General features: G+C 43.4%; 1 protein-coding gene and 1 long non-coding RNA gene across 2 annotated transcripts; both read right to left on the reverse strand.

Annotated features, from left to right (window-relative positions):
* Window positions 1-1907: 1907 nt before the first annotated feature.
* LOC129385501 (uncharacterized) lies at window positions 1908-13750 on the reverse strand. Its single transcript, XR_008613006.2, has 2 exons — window positions 13523-13750; window positions 1908-2233 (listed from the first exon to the last, which is right to left on the reverse strand). It is a non-coding gene; the product is annotated as an uncharacterized lncRNA (long non-coding RNA).
* A 2110-nt stretch (window positions 13751-15860) lies between these two features.
* Window positions 15861-18814, reverse strand: LOC126534858 (venom serine protease inhibitor-like). The gene is made up of 2 exons (XM_050182081.3): window positions 18594-18814; window positions 15861-16276 (listed from the first exon to the last, which is right to left on the reverse strand). Exons 1-2 carry the CDS (start codon window positions 18727-18729, stop codon window positions 16080-16082), a joined length of 333 nt encoding a protein of 110 aa, XP_050038038.3. The 5' UTR covers window positions 18730-18814; the 3' UTR covers window positions 15861-16079.
* Window positions 18815-19939: the final 1125 nt, after the last annotated feature.

A 19939-nucleotide genomic window follows, 5' to 3' on the forward strand; every position in this document is an offset into this window, starting at 1 on the left:
CCTTGCTTAGTAACTCAGGGGGCCAATTGCAATTCATGCTCACTGACCTGGAAAGGCAAAGCAGAAGGGTGGGTCTAAAAATTAATCTGCAGAAAACTAAAGTAATGTTTAACAGTCTCGGAAGAGAAGAGCAGTTTACGATAGGTAACTAGGCACTGGATGTGGTTAGGGAATACATCTACTTAGGACAGGTAGTGACCGTGGACCGGGATCATGAGGCTGAAATAATCAGAAGAATAAGAATGGGCTGGGGTGCATTTGGCAGACATTCTCAGATCATGAACAGAAGGTTGCCATTATCCCTCAAGAGAAAAGTGTATAACAGCTGTGTCTTACCAGTACTCACGTACGGGGAAGAAACCTGGAGGCTTACGAAAAGTGTTCTACTTAAATTGAGGACGACGCAACGAGCTATGGAAAGAAGAATGATGGGTGTAACGTTAAGGGATAAGAAAAGAGTAGATTGGGTGAGGGAAGAAGCGCGAGTTAATGAGATCTTAGTTGAAATCGAGAAACAGAAATGGGCATGCGAGGACATGTAATGAGGAGGGGGGATAACGGATGGTCATTAAAGGTTACGGACTGGATTCTAAGGGAAGAGAAGCGTAGCAGAGGGCGGCAGAAAGTTAGGTGGGTGGATGAGATTAAGAAGTTTGCAGGGACAGCATGGCCACAATTAGTACATGACCGGGATAGTTGGAGAAGTATGGGAGAGGCCTTTGCCCTGCAAAGGCGTCTCCCATGCTGCTGCTGCTGCTGCTGCTGCTGATGATGATGATGGCAAGCAGAATTTGAAAGGCGTCGTCCTCAATCCCCTTGAGAATATGTTTCATCTTCTCATCCTCCGTCATAGTTGGATTAACATGGCTGCAGAGATCCAATACATTCTCAATATAGCTTGCGAAAGTCTCGTCCGGCTGCTCTGCCCACTAGCGTAGACTCTGTTCGGCGCGAAGCTTGCGTACAGCGGGGCGGCCAAACACTTTTGTGAAATGTGTCCACTTTGCAGACCAACTCGAGATGCCAGATTCATGATTTTTTAGCCACAGGTTCCTAACGCCATAAAGGTAACATATGACGTTAAGTTTCGCCTGGCCATCGCATTTATTGGGAGCGCCTACAGTTTCACAGGGGAACAGCCAGTCTGCAACGTCATGTTCACCGGTCGCGCAGAAGATGGCCTGGACACGCTGACGGAGAACGGCGGCGCAAGTGACAGGGGCAGCCATGGTATCAGTCGGTGCGTCGGCCGCGTCACTAATGGTGTTGGTTGGTAATGCACGAGTGCGGAGCTCCAGAGTGACTTGAGGGATTGCGACCACCTCTAACAAATGTGATGTGGTTTAATTGAAAAAGGGATAAGCAGTCCAGCAACAGCCTAGAGTAGCGAACAGCGAGAGCACTCTCGTGATCACTGCACGGGTCCTCGTCGTCGTCTTCGAGCTTCCACAAAAAATACGAGGCGCGTCTGCTTCATTACAACTGTATTACCTTATAGCCAAAGCACGCCAGAGAAAGAGAGAGAGGGAGAAAATCTTCATATTAGTATCCAAAATGCTTCTTGCATTTTGTACTGTATTCTTTTTTTATTTGCTCTTACATTCAGTATTTTATTTTGCAGTTAACTTACCCTTCTGCTTCGGTCTCCGCAAGGCCTGCAGTATTCCCAAAAATAAAATACATGTAAAAAGTAAAAGGCAGTGAGGTAAACAGACTCCGCCCGGTTGGCTACCCTGCACTGGAGAAGGGACAAAGGATGCTGAAAGATGAAAGGAAGGTGAGAAGTTCGTGGTATGCACGAACTTCAGGACTTCATCGTTGAATTCATGACTATCGATCATAAAATCTAGTGCACCTCAGAGAACGCCAAAGAAGCTGGCGGCACACTAAAGGGACATCAAGCCCGGTTGCACAGCAGTGTGAGCTGAGCTTTATTGCAACAACCAAATTCCATGTGGTAGGCGCCTTATAGCATCGCAGGAAGCCACTGACAGATAACAACTCAACCATGCAGACGCTATGCTATAGTGCTATGCTAGTCCGATTCGCTTGCACTCTGCGGCATTTACGCAGCGGCGGAATCTGTCCCTATAGTATCCCGGGCGACAGAAGCAGCTAGCTGCGCAGGCCCTACTGCAAGGCTTCTTCACTGGTGGTTTCAGCAATTCTAAGCAGGTCTTTTCTGCGCAATTGATGCTTGCACAGGTCTTGAACTCCGACGTTGACTGGCATACTGAAAGTGAAACAAGAGTTATGAAGGAAAGCTTTGTGGAAATAAGGAATAGCTTCACACATTTCATATACAAAAGCGTTTAATCAAGTGCGCCGCGTCAACTTCATCTTCACGTATCATCATCGCGTCATGCATGTCCCGAACCTGATGTCACGAGAACTGAACGCAATCTCGCTCTCAACCAGGCGTGTCACCGGAGCCGCCGCTCCGCTCGCCGATTTCCCTTCCCGAAAAAATACAGGGACGACGGCATCGGTCGTCTCCCGCCTTCGTATCTTCATACAATGTGGATTATATAAGAGTAATATAAGGACTAGGGCGAATTGGTTCACAAAGCTTAGGAGAAATAAAATACGCAGTGCAGGCAAGGACGAAAGGTCAAGGGTGCCAATGCGTGTCCCTTGACCTCTCTTCCTCGTCCGAGTTGCGCATTTTATTATTTCTAAGCATATAGGATTGAACTTTGACCACCATATTTGGGTGACGCTTGTTTGGATAGGTACAAGCACGTGAAGGAAAATCACAGCAGGCTCATAGATACTTCTGCACTCGGCAGACGTCTTCGCGGAAAATTTTAGTGGCTTAGTTCTCTTTCATTCCTGCGGCCATGGCCGAATGGAAGCTGGCGCGGGCGCACACACCCTTGTTCGAACGGGGATCTCGTGTGCATTTGCTACACGACCTGAGGCACGCCCCTACTCGGCAACACAAAGGCAGCTATGGCCAGAAATGTATGGGAGGGTTCGTTATGAAAGCCCTGCGCGTGCAAAAGCAAGATTATGCCGTGAAGTTGTTCACGGAGGGAAAGCGTTGCCTGGTAGAAAACAATATATCAAAGCGCCGGCGAGGGGCAGCGATGACGTCATCACAATAATTTGCCGAAAGATGAGATAGAAGCGAAAATAATTTGTGTCACACGGGCATTTTTTCAACGGCTACGGAGTCAGTGGCGTCCAAAAACTTTAAAATCTGTCGACTCGACAGATTGCTTCGCTACTACGCGCCCGTTTGAAGTGTCGTTGAATTGTTTCAGCAATCTGACGTCCACTACTTGCGGCGCCACCGTCATAAGCGACAAACTGCATCCCCGTAAGTGACTGACCTTGAAAATCATCATAACTATTTAAAAACGGATTTTCATTGTTGAAGTGTTCCTAAATGTCATTTCAGAATAGTTCATTGTCTTTTGCTGGCTTTTAAGGACGAGGCAAAAATGCTTGAGGTAATTGTTTATTTCTCGTGAATGCGTTCTCGACACACCCTGCATAAGAGTATGCTATTAAAGAAAGACTGCAGATCGCACGCACTGTGAGAATCGACGCCATGCGAAGCATTTTGCAGGCAGCAGGCTATGCGGCATTCTTTGGAGTTTCGCTGCCATAGTGGAATTTGGTGTAGCGTTGTCGTACTCGGACACTATGTGCATCAGCAATGAGCAGGCCTGAGTGTTTGATTAAGCGGCCCAGTACCTACGAGAACAGCCGTGAGATTGCCGTACGAGTTTCGGGAGGAACGAGGAGGCGGCGCATTGCTGTGCGGCGCTCGGTAGTTAACACTGCTGGGAAACTTCCTCTTCAATCCCTGTTTGAACGGATGCAACCACCACCTGGTGGTCTGCTGCCGAGATACCGGGATCTAATTACATGTGCCATCTGACTCGAGCTCAGGTAGATGGCGAAAGTCAGAGGCGAGAATCGAACGACGAAGCTTGAATGACGATGCAGCGACTATGACGGCATCGCGAACACGTGCATCCGCGCACGTTAGTAGACAACTTGGCCCGCAGGGTCAGCGTAAGCTTTTGACATGAAAACAACCTCGTGCCGTGCAGGCATGTCATGCAGTCTCATGCATGTCATGTATTGCAATGCATGACAATACCGTCATAGGAATCCTGTAATGGCTTGACATACATACAGACATGCCGTGACATACATTCATGACAGTCGTGCTACTCATGCTATTACACACATTTGTTCTTGTCCCACGTGCACGTCATGACTCGCATACCCAGAATATATTCAGTTAAAGAAATGCATGTCGTTCAGTCCAATGAAGGCATGTTGATGCATGACATTATTGTCATAATATGCATGTCATGTCATCCGCGTCACGACATGATTGTGATTCGTGTCAGGTCTATTCTTAAGGTGTTGTGCATCAGAATATTCATAACATGAATGAAATGACATGACATGCATCATATGAGTGACATATGGCGTTTATGGCATGAAGTGATTGTCATGAATGAGACAAGTGGCTTGAGGTGATAAATTCGTGATCTTATGTTTAAATGAATGATCATGATGAGGGTGAATGGGGTGCTTTTTACGGAAGGGCCAAGTATGGCCATAGAGCGCCAGGCCGGTGTCAATGAGTTGACAGTGGAGGTATGAATTACGAGAGGTAGAGGTTACGTGGCTGTAAAGCGGCCTAAAAACAATCGTAGTAAAGTGTGTAAACCCTTTACCTAGTGAAAGTATGCAAATGGTTCATGAGGTGTACTAGGGCATGAAAAATACATTGTGAAAGAATGGTGATATAGTAAAATGTGTCCGAGGTAAACGCTTGATACAAGTACAACTGCCTAAGCAGCGCTTGAAACGCAAGGGCCTGGAGGTATGTGCTATATAAAACTGCTATGACATAGGCATTCGCTGGAAAGCGGATGTGCTATCAATTTATGGGGATAATAACACGTAAGGCAACACCGTTCAAAAAAGCTAGGACTGCTCCGATGTCAACAAACTGTTCTGGACCTACAAAAATTACCGGATGAAGAAGGATGTGTTGCCGGTATGCTACAGAAAGTGCCTTTTTTATTTTAGCTTCCACTTGCTGACACTCCTGGACGACATGGCGGACGGTCAGCCTTAGGGTTAGTAATATCGTTGAATAATTTAGCGATTAATCGAATAAATGTATCCCGCAATACGAGCAATACGATTATTCTACATCGATGTCCATCTTTCATTAAAATGACATTTAAATGAGTGCTGTAGTAGAGCAACTGTGGAATGTTTTAGCGAATGATGCCAAGCCGAGCGTTCCCCCCTATTTCACCACATCGCATATGCCACCTCGCAGCCCGAAGGCAGCGAGGCGGCATATACGATATGGTGAGATAGATAGATAGATAGATAGATAGATAGATAGATAGATAGATAGATAGATAGATAGATAGATAGATAGATAGATAGATAGATAGATAGATAGATAGATAGATAGATAGATAGATAGATTCAAAACGCCTAAGTTCCCGAAGAACGCTTCGCTATAAAGAACATTTTGCATTACCTTTTTCATCATTAGTTGTTCTTGCGCCTAAAAGCAACAAAATGCATTACTCTCAATGCGAGCTTCTCCCCAAGCCGCATGCGTGTAGAACTGCTTGTTACAGTTCTTTTCCGATGTAACACAGGGGTATATACGCTATCGCTAAAAGTTTAGATCTAAACGTTTAGATCTTAAAGTTTAGATACCCAGGCTGCCAAGAAACGTTTTTCCCAGGCATTGTTTCTCTCAGAACTATCGCTCGCTATAATTCGGACATCCCATAATACGCGCATTACCTGTGTCGCACCAAGATAGTCGAAGATATTGCAGCTGTCGTGGGAGGAAAGTTCGAAAACTCGCCGACGGCATCTAGCCTTATCTTATTGGAGTACTCACCGCTTTTTTTTAAAGTAGATTGTCGTTACGCGAAGTTATCAGCAGCCGCCTATTCATAGCTTCTCGTAGAGCAGACAACCAATAGCCGAACAGATAACTTATGCGCAGATCAGATAATCGATGGTTCCTTAGAGAAAGAAAGTATGTACCAAGAGAAGGGAAATGGCCTTCCGGGACGGCAGGCATTAGATAGTAGTATGAGACTGGAAAATTTGGAGACATATGAAGATGTCACGTGGTGCACGACAGGCGCAACCTAATAATGCTGGGAAAAGCCGTGGTCATGCAGTGTACATAAATAGGCCCATGATGGTGATAAAGATGATCCTCGTGCTAGTTTCCTGACTATGGGTTCTTTGGGAGTCTGAAAATATTATTGCTTTTTGAAGTTTCGATTTCCTTATATGCTTCAGAGTCGACAATAGTGCGTAGGCCTCAACCATTAGGATACTTTTCTCCGAGTGAAGTATACCGGATTCCGATAAGGACGGTTCTTACCTGAGCGAGTACGCCTTCGGTAATAAAGATGCATGAAAAAATTCTGGCAGAACCCATATCACGTTGAATGCCGACATTGATGACATTAGCATTCAAGCAATAGAGCGACACACCTACTTGCTGAAGAGATCTTTATTTAGAATCCGCCGTTAGCGTCCCAAGTATTCCACTGCTTCGGCTATATGGGGCACATTACATGCGGGATCGGCCCAATTTGCATTGACACGCACTCGCCAGGATTGGCCATGGCCGTGATGGCAGGATGACTGTATGACGAAGACGCAATTATGACGATGGAACACGAAGAACAAATGACGTCACCGCTAGGACGAAGGCAGTATGACGACAATGACATGGGCGACAATGGGATGGAGATAAGTAAATTATAACGCCGATATGACTACTACAGTGAGACGATCACGGCATAAGCACAATTGGATCACGGCGAATATACGACGATGACGGTATGACGAGAATCGGATGACGAAAGTGGAATGAGGATAGAACAACCCTGACAATCCCAACCACGAGCACATACACGTAGTGCCCCAAGCTAGTAGACAACTTGGGACACTGGGTTGACGTAATAGGCTCAATAGATGGACCCAAAGCGCTTAGGTAGACAAATTATGCTAAGCGCATTTTTCAAATGTTAAGAACCAGGAAGTCCACGGTGGAAAAGAAGAAGGTATTGATGTGTTGAGCATTCTAGATTATATCGCCTTTCACTAGGAGGTGGTTTAATGATTTTGTTATAATCTAAATTCTGTCATAAGGTGGAAATAGCTTTCAGGTTAATGTCTCCAGAATGTGAAATTTTGGCAGTGCACCTTAGCATCCCAGGCTACCGTTCATTTTCTATTATAGATGCCTATTTCCCTATGGGCGTACACAGTACATACCAATTGGATAGTGCGCTTGCCAGCTGCAAAAATTAAGTCGTCCTTACTGGTGACTTCAACTCGCATCACGTGTCATGGGGTTACAAAACAGATGCATGTGGGACACGTCTATGGGACTGGACCATAGATAAAATCTTTCATGCCTTAATGTCAGACGACCTACTTTTATCCGTGGGTAATCTCGCTCAGTGTTAGATTTGACGTTTTCTAGCACAAGCGTCGCCGTGACATCTTGGACTACGGTTGATTTCGGTACAAACAGTGATCATCTTCCGGTATACTTTGAAATTGCATGCCCTTTAACATCAGTTCATCGACACGGCAGAATATTTGTGAATTGCAAAAAATTTAAAGACTGCTTGAGCTCCACCATTGCATCATTAACTAATAGTAATAACGAAGAAATTGGCTTGAATATTTGTTCAGCGTTACAGATGTCCCGACAAAAGTCTGAATTTGTAATTCAGACCGCTAAGCGTTCCCCATCTAGTCCTTGGTGGAACAGTCAGTGCACACGAGTTTATCGAAGAAGGAAAGCTGCTTGGAAAAAACCATCTACATAATCAGAGCCCACAAAACTGGAAAGATTATCAATTTATTTCGGCAACCTTCAAACGTGCTATTAAACACGTAAAAGATGAGTACGATAAAAACAATTTCGATTATCTACCTAATTCCAAAAACAAACGTGCTTTATTTAATTACTTTCGGTTTAGAAACAGACTCCCAGTGAGCGTTAATGTAGACACAATCGTCTATACCTCACAGGAAATGCAGGAATCCTTAGAGCTATTGGCTAAAGGATTGGAGAGCCGGTTCGCAACGCGCCTTCAAGCTTCTGTTTTTACTCCTGCATTATCGGACTACAAAGAGATATCCTATTCGAAAGTAGCACAAGTTATGTTACGGTTGCCAACTACAGCGCCTGGCCCGGACGGAATAACAAATCCAATGTTAAAGATTTTCTTTCAAGAAGCTCCACGTGAGCCTCTGAACCTGGTAAACTACTCTGTTAGCAATGCATGGATTCCACAAGAATGGAAGATCGCCAAAATTATTCCGTTACTTAAAAAGCAAGGGGCAGGGTACACTATCGACAACATCAGACCAATTGCGTTGACGTCAAACATAGTGAAACGTATTGAAAGAGTGCTTCTCGGACACATAATAGAGTTTATTGTCGAAAATCAATTGTTGAGTCCTTGCCAAATTGGATTTCGATCTGGCTATTCAATATGGCACGCGCATGTAGACCTTTAGAGTCGAATTAACATCGCCAGACAGAAAAAGCGATACATGGCTTTAGTTACCTTAGATACATGTAAAGCCTATGACAGCATTGAACACACAATTTTATTTATTTATTTATTTATTTCAGATACTGTCAACCCCAGCGGGATTTTTACAGGTTGGGCATATATTATACACTCACAAATAGCGATAAAAACAGGTTTAAATGATTTCAACAATATTTGCAATCGACACAAAGCAGATTTACACATATGGTAGGAAATAAAACAAGGGTACATTTCATTTGGCAAAAGGGGGTGAAATTACATAGGCAAATACAATGCTCATACAGATTTCATTTTATACAATGACTTGAGTGGTGTTATTTCCGGCTAACGTAATCTAATTATTGCACAACAGCTCTTCTACAAGGGTTATAAATTTCGGCAACGATGTGTTAGTCGTTATGAAGGGGTCCAGGCTATTCCATTCTCTTATTGCAAGAGGAAAGAACGAATATCTAAAACAGTCAGTGCGAAATGCATATTCTTTAAGTGTTAATGAATGTTTATGGCGGGAAGGTCTGGTGTCAGCTAGGGATATATACAACGAAGTATTTATTCGTAATGCATTGTGTATCAATTGGAACAATAATTTTAGTCTTGCTAGCTTGGCGCGGTTTCGCAGAGTAGGAATACCGGCTTGTTTTAGCAGTTGGGTAGGTGAATCGCTATTCTTGTATTTGTTAAAGATGAATCTAATTGCCTTTCGCTGCACTCCTTCTAGTTTGTTAATAAGCTGTTGTGTATAAGGAAACCAAATTGTGTTACCATATTCGAGAACTGGGCGAATAAATGCGTTGTATGATAGCAGTTTAATTTCCGGTGGCGCAGCTCGAAGTCTTCTTCTGAGGAAGAACAGCCGTTTTAAAGCAGATGGTATGATACTGTTAATATGAGATTCCCATCTTAGGTCATGTGAAATGATCAAGCCAAGATATTTAAGCTCATGAACTCGGGTGAGCGGTATATTATTGATTGTGTATTCGAAGTCTGACCTATGTTTTTTGCGGGTTATAGATAAAAAGGCAGTTTTTTTAATGTTCAGCTCCATCTGCCACTTTTTACACCACTTCACTACATCGTGAAGGGCGCTGTTTAAATCAACGTGGTCATTCATAGAGTTAATTTCATTATAAAGAATGCAGTCGTCGGCAAAAAGCTTCATTTTAACGCGGATGTTAGAGGGTAAATCATTAATAAATATAAGGAATAAAGTGGGAGCAAGGACACACCCTTGAGGCACCCCCGATGTAACTGGTACAATGGAAGAAATTTCATTGTTAACAACAACATACTGAAACCGGTTGGTTAGGTAATCTTCAATCCAATTGACAATAGAACCATCGCCTAAAGTTGTTTTCAGTTTGCTGATTAGTTTTCGATGGGTTACTCTATCAAACGCCTTTGAAAAATCTAATGCTATTAAGTCAACTTGATTTTGATTATCAATGCTTTGGGATAAGTCATGCATTACTTCAAGTAATTGGGTTATTGTTGAAAGTCCCCGCCGGAAGCCATGCTGGATAGGCGATAATATTTCTGCTTGCTCTAGATAGTTCGTGATATGCTCAAATCAAATCAGTTACAGAGCCATTGTTTTCCAGGCTATATTTTAGCATGGGTGCATGCATTTTTAAAAGACAGGGAATTCTATTGTTTTCGAAGCGGCTATTCTTCTAGAAAACATAAGCAAACAAGAGGTGTGCCTCAGGGATCGGTACTCTCACCAGTATTATTTAATATTTTACTGAGCAGACTGCCCGTTCACCCAGGAGTCAGTACCTACGTTTATGCTGATGACATTGCCTTTTTTGGTATGGCTAGTGACATATACTCTCTTTACGAAATTTTGCAGTCGTATCTAAGCGAACTGGAACACTGGCTGGATAGCTTACACTTAAACCTGAATGCTAATAAGTGTGCTATACTTGTTTTTCCAGTTAAAGACTCAGTATACATATCGCTGAACTACCATCTCGAAGATATCCCACAAGTAGACTCACTAAAGTACCTTGGAGTTATTTACAACGGAAATTTTAACTGGCGGCCACATATTGAATATATTGCGACAAAAGGAGCTCGTACAATGGGCATTTTGCGCAAGTTAAGCAATCGAAGAACAGGTATGCGCAGAAAATCCCTCTTGATGGTATATAAAATGTACGTTCGTCCGGTGTTAGAATTTGGATGTGTTTTATTCTCAGGTGTTCAATCATACAAGCTTCGGCCGCTAGTTTTGTTAGAATGAGAGGCATTACGTCTGTGCTTAGGCCTTCCAAAATACGTTGCAAATGCCGTATTATACATGCAAGCAAGAATCCCACCCATATTGTGCCGATTTCAGCTTCTGACCGTTCAGACCTTCTTAAGGCTATATGAATCACCATTGAACCGTCCTCAAATTATTTTGATCTCCGATCCAGAATTATTTTTTTCTGTTCATTGGCCCAGGTTTCATAGACCACAGATTATATTTGTGCAAACATTACTTGAACCACTAAATGTGCAAATTCGTGATGTGCTTCCTAATAATACGCATTCAAATCACCTAGAGATCAGGTTCGACAACATTTTCCCGAACCACGCGAAACTACTCCCTTACGGCATCTTAAACGCCATGTTGCAAGACCACCTAAGCACCCTAGAAACAAGCATTATCATTGCAACAGATGCCTCACAGTGTGAGGAAAAAGCTGGCATTGGAATATTTTGTCCTGCTCTCGACTGGTCTTTTTCTTTAAGATTGCCTGATTGTGTGCCTATTTTTCTGGCCGAGTTGTTCGCAGTAATCCTAGCTTTATGTAAATTAGACCAAATGATTACAACGGCTGCTATTCTTACTGACTCCCTTTCTGTATGCTCTTGCCTTACCGCTACTAATGAGTCACCCATGCTAAAGCTCTTCCACTTACTAGTTCCTGCCCATGTGCAATGTATTCATTTGATTTGGGTGCCTACTCATAAAGGTTTGTTTTTTAATGAAACTGCTGATTCACTGGCAAATGCATCACTATCCGGCCCTGTTCTTCCTATTCTACCAGTGACAGCACAGATCACGGCGGCAAGATTTCGGATGAGATCAATTAGATTAGCCTTATCAAACCCACATTTGACAGCTTCTCCAGAGTATAAACACCTGGCATTTCCCTGGCATAGCGAATCTTGTTACACAATGATGCTTGAGGTCTGCCTCAACAAACTAAGCTGCCGCATTCCCTCCCTAAATTTCTATTTACACTGGTCGGGTTTGGTTCCCTCTCCCCTCTGTTGTTTTTGTGAGGAGGAGGAGACGATACAGCACTTTCTTCTATCTTGTCGCCGCTTTGCTGCGTTAAGAAAAAGATTGTTGGCGATACCTTTTCGAAGAATTGGCCTGGACTTGACAGAAGCTGCAATTCTTTCGTTCGGGGCGTCCAATTTGGGATTCAGCCACAGGGATGCATGCTTCGCTGCCCAAACATTCCTTACAGAATCTAAACAAATGCCCTGCTAAGTTCAAATTTTTTGTATTACTGTTAAATTAATCATTAATCATTCAACAGCACCTTCCTGATTTTATTTTAGCCGGTAATTCAACCCTATTCAATGCTATTCCCATAGATATTAGGAAATTTATGCTCTATATAATTTTGGAATAATCCACCCATTTCTTGGCAAATCCCCCATCGTGGGTAGGAGCCACACGTGCCACAGGCTACAACAACAACAACTACCAGTGTAGTCAAGCAGGGCGATAGGCAAGAAGTGAAGATGTCGGCAACACAAGCAGCCGAGTATAGAAAAATAATTTAAGTGAACAAACGGAGATTCCAGCGTGCACTAAGAGAGGGCCGTTGAGCTACAGAGAAACGAAGGAGTCGGAAAAAGAAAATTGAAGAGGTCGGCTATCAAAAAGTGCTTAAAATGCATTCCATTTGCCTACTTTTTTTCGAACATTTCCGTCCAAACCATTTCTTTCTTGCTTGCTTCTAACGCTAACATTACAGAAGACTTCGCTTAACACTGATTCCCGCATAAACGTTGAATCCGTGCACTTGATAACGATTCTAAATCAATGGGCATCTCAGGATGCCCACTACAGGTTGTAATTAAAGGTGTCTTCTGCAGTGCGGTGCATCGCTACATTGCTTTAGTGCTAATCGAGTTAACGCCGACAACCATCGCGACGAATGTGCCTGAATTTTTGTAACGTGGACAGTTACGACAAGAACCATTATTTACATATAAAAAGGGGGTTTATATCATTCTGGCTGAACTTAAGAGCAAGAAATGGTGCTGGGAAGGCAGCGTAATGCATAGAACATATGGCCCACAGCCTAATAACAGAGTGAATACAAAGGTACGCGAGAGCAAGAAAGGATAAAAACACGAATATCATTGGAGAAGAAAACGAGAACTGCGGGTTCAGGGTGAGCTCAATTTACACTGAAGAAATGCAATAAATGATCTCAAGAAAATTCTTCCTCCTGCGGTAAATATGAGGCTCACGACGACGATGCAGCTGTCTTCGTCTGTGTATCCCGGTTTATCTACTAATACCGGTACCGCTTTCAAAGGCAACAAAAGGTTATTTTTTATTTCTGTATATAACACTAAAGTCTTCAACGGGGCTGCGCAACTTCAGCTTGCTGATTTAACCACAACTGCAGCTATTCGACCTCCTTGCTCATCTTTGTATACTCGAGTTTCATGTTGTCTGGTTTACGTGGTGTTAGTTCTTTTATATTTGTTCTAAAAGGCCTGATTCGTGTACATAATTTCCTCTTGATCGAGCTTTGCCCAGGGTACTTTAACTTTTTTCGACAGGTGCGTCAAAGAATCAAAGCCTTCTCTCTCCACGCGAATGAACAACTTCAACGTGGGTCACGGGTCTTATGCTAGCGTGCTTAACGCGGGTACCCAAACGTGCGATTTTAAGCGCGTACCTGGAAGCCCTCTGCTCTCCACTTGACCAGTGCTGCCCATGGAAGCTTCGCCACTGGCGGTCGTCGGTACTGCGTGCCCTGTTGTGGCTACCAAAACCAAGAGTGCAGCGGTTAGAAGCATGGCGGAATAATGAGGTGAGGTACGCCGCTGCAGTCACTTCTGGGCGACCGACCCATATTCGAATCTATTTTAGGTGGCATTTCCTGTTCCATCTTCGCTTGACTCAATATTTATGAATACGTGCTTCAGGTCGTTTTTCAAAGCCCTAGCCATTGTGTAAGGTATTCTTTGTTTAATTCGACAGATAGCTTTGCCGTGAGATTAAAAAAAAAAAAAACGCGCTGAATTGTTTCTAGAGGACAGTATTGGTTTAGACCGAATCCTTGACAGGTCAAAAATAGCATACGTTTTGACAGGCGTTTTGGATTCGTCCTACCATTGCAAAATGAGGGTCTTGCGTCGGATTCACATTACATGTAGACTACAGCGTTCTGTCAGCTTGAAAGTTTTCCCTCAGTTGCTTGTTTCGCTTCGTCTAGATGTAAAAGCAGACTTTTTAACTGCGAGGAATATAAAGGAATGATGCTACTTTTGCTTAAAATTCGGGAGACATCAGATGTTTTATTGCATGACTGGGTGTTATTATCATGGCTTCTTGTAGGACGAGTATTTCACCATAATATCATTTGGCCGTAGAAGTTCGACGTTCTTCTGGCGCACTGAGGCTCAAGCCTCGATTAGGAAATATCTTTATATGAATATAAACATGAACGGACGTGACGCAGGCGGCGTTAGCTTGGCAGATAAGGCATGCGATTGCTCCACCCCGTCTGAAATCTCTTTCGTGTAAAATGTTTCACCATAAGATGATAAATGCAATCTCTGGAAGATGTGTGGGTAGGATGTGCGAAACATTCTTGTACACCACCTGCGGTCCTTTCGGAAAAACTGGCTGTTCTGCCCTTTCGTGAGGAAACTCTCTTCTCATGATGTCCAGCAGCCTCTCTTCTCAGAGCATAAGCACTTACAGCATGATGTGAAGTGCTCCATATCGTCCACTTTTCCTATATCGTCCAAAAAACATGAGATTGACAGGTAGCACAGCTGATCCCCTAACGTCAACGCAGTAGTTCAGCCACATCACGCTATTTCCCTCTATGGGCAATTTGATATGACTTGCTGCACGCAATACTGGGACCAACTTACGCAGTGGTAGACTAATGCACAGCGAACGTTTGAAGTTCTGATTATATTATAGCCAATCTGTACACAGAACCCCAATGCCATTTTTGACTACATTTCTTGCGTGCGTCCCCTCGAAATAAACTGAGAATTCATCGATTATGTATAGTCTTCTAAAAGGAGGCCAGTGCGAGGGAATACAGGGCTTACAGCTTCGGATTACACCCTTCATGTATATATATCAGCCGTGTATTTTTTGAACGACGTCATTGGAGTAGGAAGCGCCCATTTAAAGGCATTCTCTCCATATTTCGTCTTTATTCACAACGTTACTATAATTTCAACATTCTTCCGAAATGTTTAGGAATATTTTGCACGTATTCTTCATTTTCTCCAGGTTTTCTTTTTTGTGAATAAAATTACTGGAAATACAACTGGTATTCAAAGATTATTAGCCTGTCTCGAAGCCTATGCTAGTTGCGAGACGCTAATGGTAGGGGAAGGCTTAGTCTATGAAGATACAGAAATCTAGCTTTCGTTCTTTCCGCCGTGCTTCTTAGTTCTCGTGCTCCGCATCCGAAAACGTACTGCATCCGGTTAGTAATATTTCTTTCCGCTAGCAGTATTGGGACAGACACTGTATTCCAGCGTGCACTATAATTTAGGTGCCCACTGTGTAGATAACGCTTGAAAAATCATATTTTTGCGAACACCTATCAGACGTTTTATTCGTCGCGACAGGCTCGTTACTTGGGCGGACACCCACATGCCATGTGACGAGAACAGAAACAGGCGTAAAATGCAAGTTCGTTTGTATAAGTTATAAACCCGGGAAACTAACTTGTCATTTTGCTTTTCCACAGAACCATCTATCACTTCCACTTCGTAGATAAAGATATTCAGACATTGTCGGCTAACAAAGGTTTTGAACCTATTGGTTTCAATATCTTGTCGTAGAAATGTCGACTGCTTGATAACTGTGTGGACAGAGTAAGCATCATAATGACATGTTATTCAAACTATTTTAAGCGAAGCATGGTCATGATAGCCATGGTTCTGGAACTTACAAAAGAACTTGGAACTATCAGCAACTGACACCTGCTAGACAACCATGTGCAGGAATAAGCCTTACGGACCGATACTGAAATGACCATGTCAGGAATTGGGTCAGCTTTATTGCCATGATCTAAACGTATTTTCAGCAGAGATGGTAGCCCTTAAAATCAGAAGATATCTTTATTGCTCTTCAAAGCAACTGTCCCGCTGTGCATGATACTAAGAAAAAACACGAGCTGTTTAAGGACCCCCATAGTTTGTGACGGCACTCAGCCTGCCCCTAGTATACCGCAGGCACGTGTCATGGTAGCGCTTTCTTCAAGACTTCCGGCACTCAGTTGCTGTTACGCATGTATCGTTGTGATGCCTGTAGAAGCCGCTCCGACAAAAGCAGCCGGTCACGCAGTCTTTATTGCAATTGGGCTTCTTTGGTTGCGTTCCAAGCAGCTGACGGCAGCTCTCTTCGCCACAGTTGCTGCTCTCGCACTTCTTGTGTATTTCTCTTCCTTCGCATACTGAATGTAAGAGACAAAAAGAAGGCGAACGTTTAAGCAACACGGAGTACTATAAAATTCTGAAAGCCCATAATCTCAGTGAGCTGCGACGTGTCAATCGCTGCTACGAGTTTCTCTGCAACCGGTAGGAACAATAAAATTATTCCGGAAGCTCAGCTGACGCTATATAAGTAGGGTCGGTCGCTTTCTAAATTTGTACATATATATATATATATATATCTATATATATATATATATATATATATATACATATATACAATTTTTGAAATTCGGGAGGCGAGTAAATATACGACGTTAACTTTAAGGGGGAAAACGGGTGAAATCTGGTGCTTCTTGCCGCGTAGCTCAAAGTTCGGGATTTTTCTTATACCTTTTACAAACGGTTAACACTACCAATGGTCGTCATCTTGAACACAAATATAATGAAACAACGGAAATCGCTCACAGAAGAAGCATGTAATGGCAAGTAGAGCGAATCACAAATCATGTAGTGAACTCACCTCTCTAAATCACTCTTGTCAAGCATTATTGGCTCTCATTAAACGAACCACAATAGCAAAAACAACAAACCGAGACTTGTTTGCCACCCGCCGTGGTTGCTCAGTGGCTATGGTGTTGGGCTGCTGAGCACGAGGTCGCGGGATCGAATCCCGGCCATAACGGCCGCATTTCGATGGAGGCGAAATGCGAAAACACCCGTGTATTTAGATTTAGGTGCACGTTAAAGAACCCCAGGTGGTCGAAATTTCCGGAGTCCTCCACTATGGCGTGCCTCATAATCAGAAAGTGGTTTTGGCACGTAAAACCCCATATTAAATTTTTTTTTTGCCGGTCTCTTTCCTCTCTGCATTTCTATACCTAAAGAAAATAGTACAAGAATGTGTGATGATGGGCATGCTTCGTAGGAGATGTGACAGTTTTCTTTATCACAGAAACCCCTCTTGACATGCGTACTCATATGCATTCAGGGCATTTCTGTGTCCATCCTAGGAGGGACCTGTCAGGCTTTTCGTCATCTTCTGTTATCTTCGTGTTTTACTGGTTCCCAACATATGCTCTATCAACAAAATTAATGGAATAGCAGCTAGAAGAAACATCCACCCTTTGAACGTAACTCAGTTCGGTAAAGAGCCTCCCAACGTCATAGCTGCAGTTTGCAATGCGAAACAACGTCTGCGTTGGGTTAATTCGCCTCCTAACACATTGCCACTATATACATGTATGCTATGCGCAAAAAATTTCGCGAAATGTGCCAGTATGTGATTTATATAAACGCGGCTACTAAAAACGCAGCAAGCTTTCATTCACTCAATGCAGGCAGGCAATTGATATGTTAAATTTTTTTTTAATTTCAATTTCCACATCCGAGAACTGTTTAGTCCTGCGTTCGATCTGCATTAGGAAACGCTTATGTACGCAAACAAGCGCTGACGTTTCAGTAACTTAGGATTTCGGTAAATGCAATCGAACGGTCATATATGAACACATGAGATCTCAATAGTAATAGTGTCTACTGTGTCATTTATTTACAAGGGCGAGATTGTGAAGCCAGAGGAGGAGTTCGACTCTCTAATAACAGCGAAGCAAACAAGCTGGTATAAATTCAGTGAGATTTGCCTGGCGAGCACTGAAAAAAAAATTCAGACAAGGACAGTCCAGAAGGCACTCGCGGTCCAGACCTATTAAGTGTCCGATTCTTTTATTAGCGGGGACGGGAGTTAACAAACACAGAAAGCCAAGCACTCACTAGTAATAGACACTCTTGTTTTCGTCCCCGTTTATAGTCTAAGCTAAATGCAGTATAAACACGTCGACCACCTGTCCGCAGTGCTAGCTTTATTTGCATAGTTTATGTTCTCTTGTATATGAGACTGGTAATTTTACTACATTAGTATAACCTTTTTAAAGGTATCTTTGTGAAGTAAAATGCGGAGGTGGGGGACCGTACCAATAACGTGCTGTCATTAAAATCCACTTTGTCAAAACGTTTGTCTACATACATCTGTTGTTCGCGGAAATTCCGTTAGCGAAGGTAAGACTTATACCAAGTCTGTTATATTACCTCTTTTGAGCGTCAACTGCATCTGTTGCGAACACACAGATAATCCTGTGTCTGCCCTCAGCGCCTGAAGTCGCGAAATTTCTTTCTATTTACACACGTGCGTGTGCAGTTAACCATTCAACATGTCTGATAACTGTCAAGAATTTCCAAATTTCGAATAGTTTAGGCTCTAGCGTTATAGATTTCGGGGAAATATTCTAAATAACACGCAACGTATAGCAATGATGCGACAGGCGAGCTATGGTGTGCGCTTACGTAGGAGAACTCTCTCTTCCACGATCACTGCGTCGCGCGAGGAAATTTGAACGTTGGCGTTTCTTGGCCAGGCATGGCACCTTGGCACCACCAGGAGAAGCAGGATGGCTGCGGCTGAAAGCATGGCGAGGCTCATCTTTTCATGCACGAAATTGAAGCCTTGTTAGACAATGGTGCTGTTATTTCGAGAGGTGCGTATATACGAATAGGTCGTGCTGCTGCCCTTCGGTTCAGTCATAAGGGGCGCCTGCCGGTTAGAGGAACTATTCCGGGGATGCCAGCTTTCATTGACAGTTTATTTTTTGCGGACAACACCTACCAAATGAATATGTTCGAATGGTGATTTCATCTCCCCTTGCCTTGCGATATTGTCTCACCACGGAGGACAAAGGAGCGCAAACGTTGTACCAAAAGCATTCCCCCTTGCACTCATTTCTACCGAGAGCTGTTCATTTTGTCAGGTGAGGCATGGACGCCACAAAAAGCTTTTTTTGTTCGCCAGGGACACAGGTGTTTTACGACGTCGAGCATCAAAGCGACGTGTTCGTAATAGTAAATGCGAAAAGCGCGAGGAGTTCTCGTCCAGTACTGCAATAACCACAATGCTTAGCATATATAATTTGAAATGCCTGTTCTGACTAACCAGGTTACTTGCTATAATTTCTTCCTTCGCTATAATTCCCCCACATGAACTTACCTCTTCATAGCTCAGATTGAAAAGGCTGATTACCAGTAATAAACTCTTCTTGTTTTTACGCGCTATTAGAAATAACTGAGTATGTCACTTTTAGAGATGAAGTATATTCAAGCCATCAATAATTTCGCGACAGACAGAGAGACAGAAGGACGGACGGACGGGACAGACAGACAGACAGACAGACAGACAGACAGACAGACAGACAGACAGACAGACAGACAGACAGACAGACAGACAGACAGACAGACAGACAGACAGACAGACAGACAGACAGACAGACAGACAGACCGACCGACCGACCGACCGACCGACCGACCGACCGACCGACCAACCGACCGACCGACCGACCGACCCACTGACCGACCGACTGACCGACCGACCGACCAAGCTGTTTCAATATTTATCTAATTTGTCTCTGACCTGACGACTATCCTTTTATGTTGCGCACAGTTGTCATTGATATATTTATCTTGCAGCTCATGGCACGAACAGCGAGTACAGATCCATGATGGCGGGGCAAAAAATATTTTTAACTCCGGTCTTGGAGGCGTGTGGTCACGAAACCGAATGCCAGCATGTGACAAATATTTATTTATTTATTTCAATGTACCTCACAAGCCCCAAGGGGAGCATGAGTAAAGGGGGGCGT

This window comes from Dermacentor andersoni, chromosome 7 (genome assembly GCF_023375885.2).
Source record: "Dermacentor andersoni chromosome 7, qqDerAnde1_hic_scaffold, whole genome shotgun sequence".
Lineage (NCBI taxonomy): Eukaryota > Metazoa > Arthropoda > Arachnida > Ixodida > Ixodidae > Dermacentor > Dermacentor andersoni.

What these genes read in the sequence shown, in the direction of transcription:
- LOC126534858 (XM_050182081.3), bottom strand. Translation starts at nt 18,729, where the DNA reads ATGAGCCTCGCCATGCTTTCAGCCGCAGCCATCCTGCTTCTCCTGGTG. An exon ending in GGAAGAGAGAGTTCTCCTAC is followed by an intron (nt 16,277 to 18,593) that starts GTAAGCGCACAC and finishes TCTTACATTCAG; the next exon opens with TATGCGAAGGAAGAGAAATA.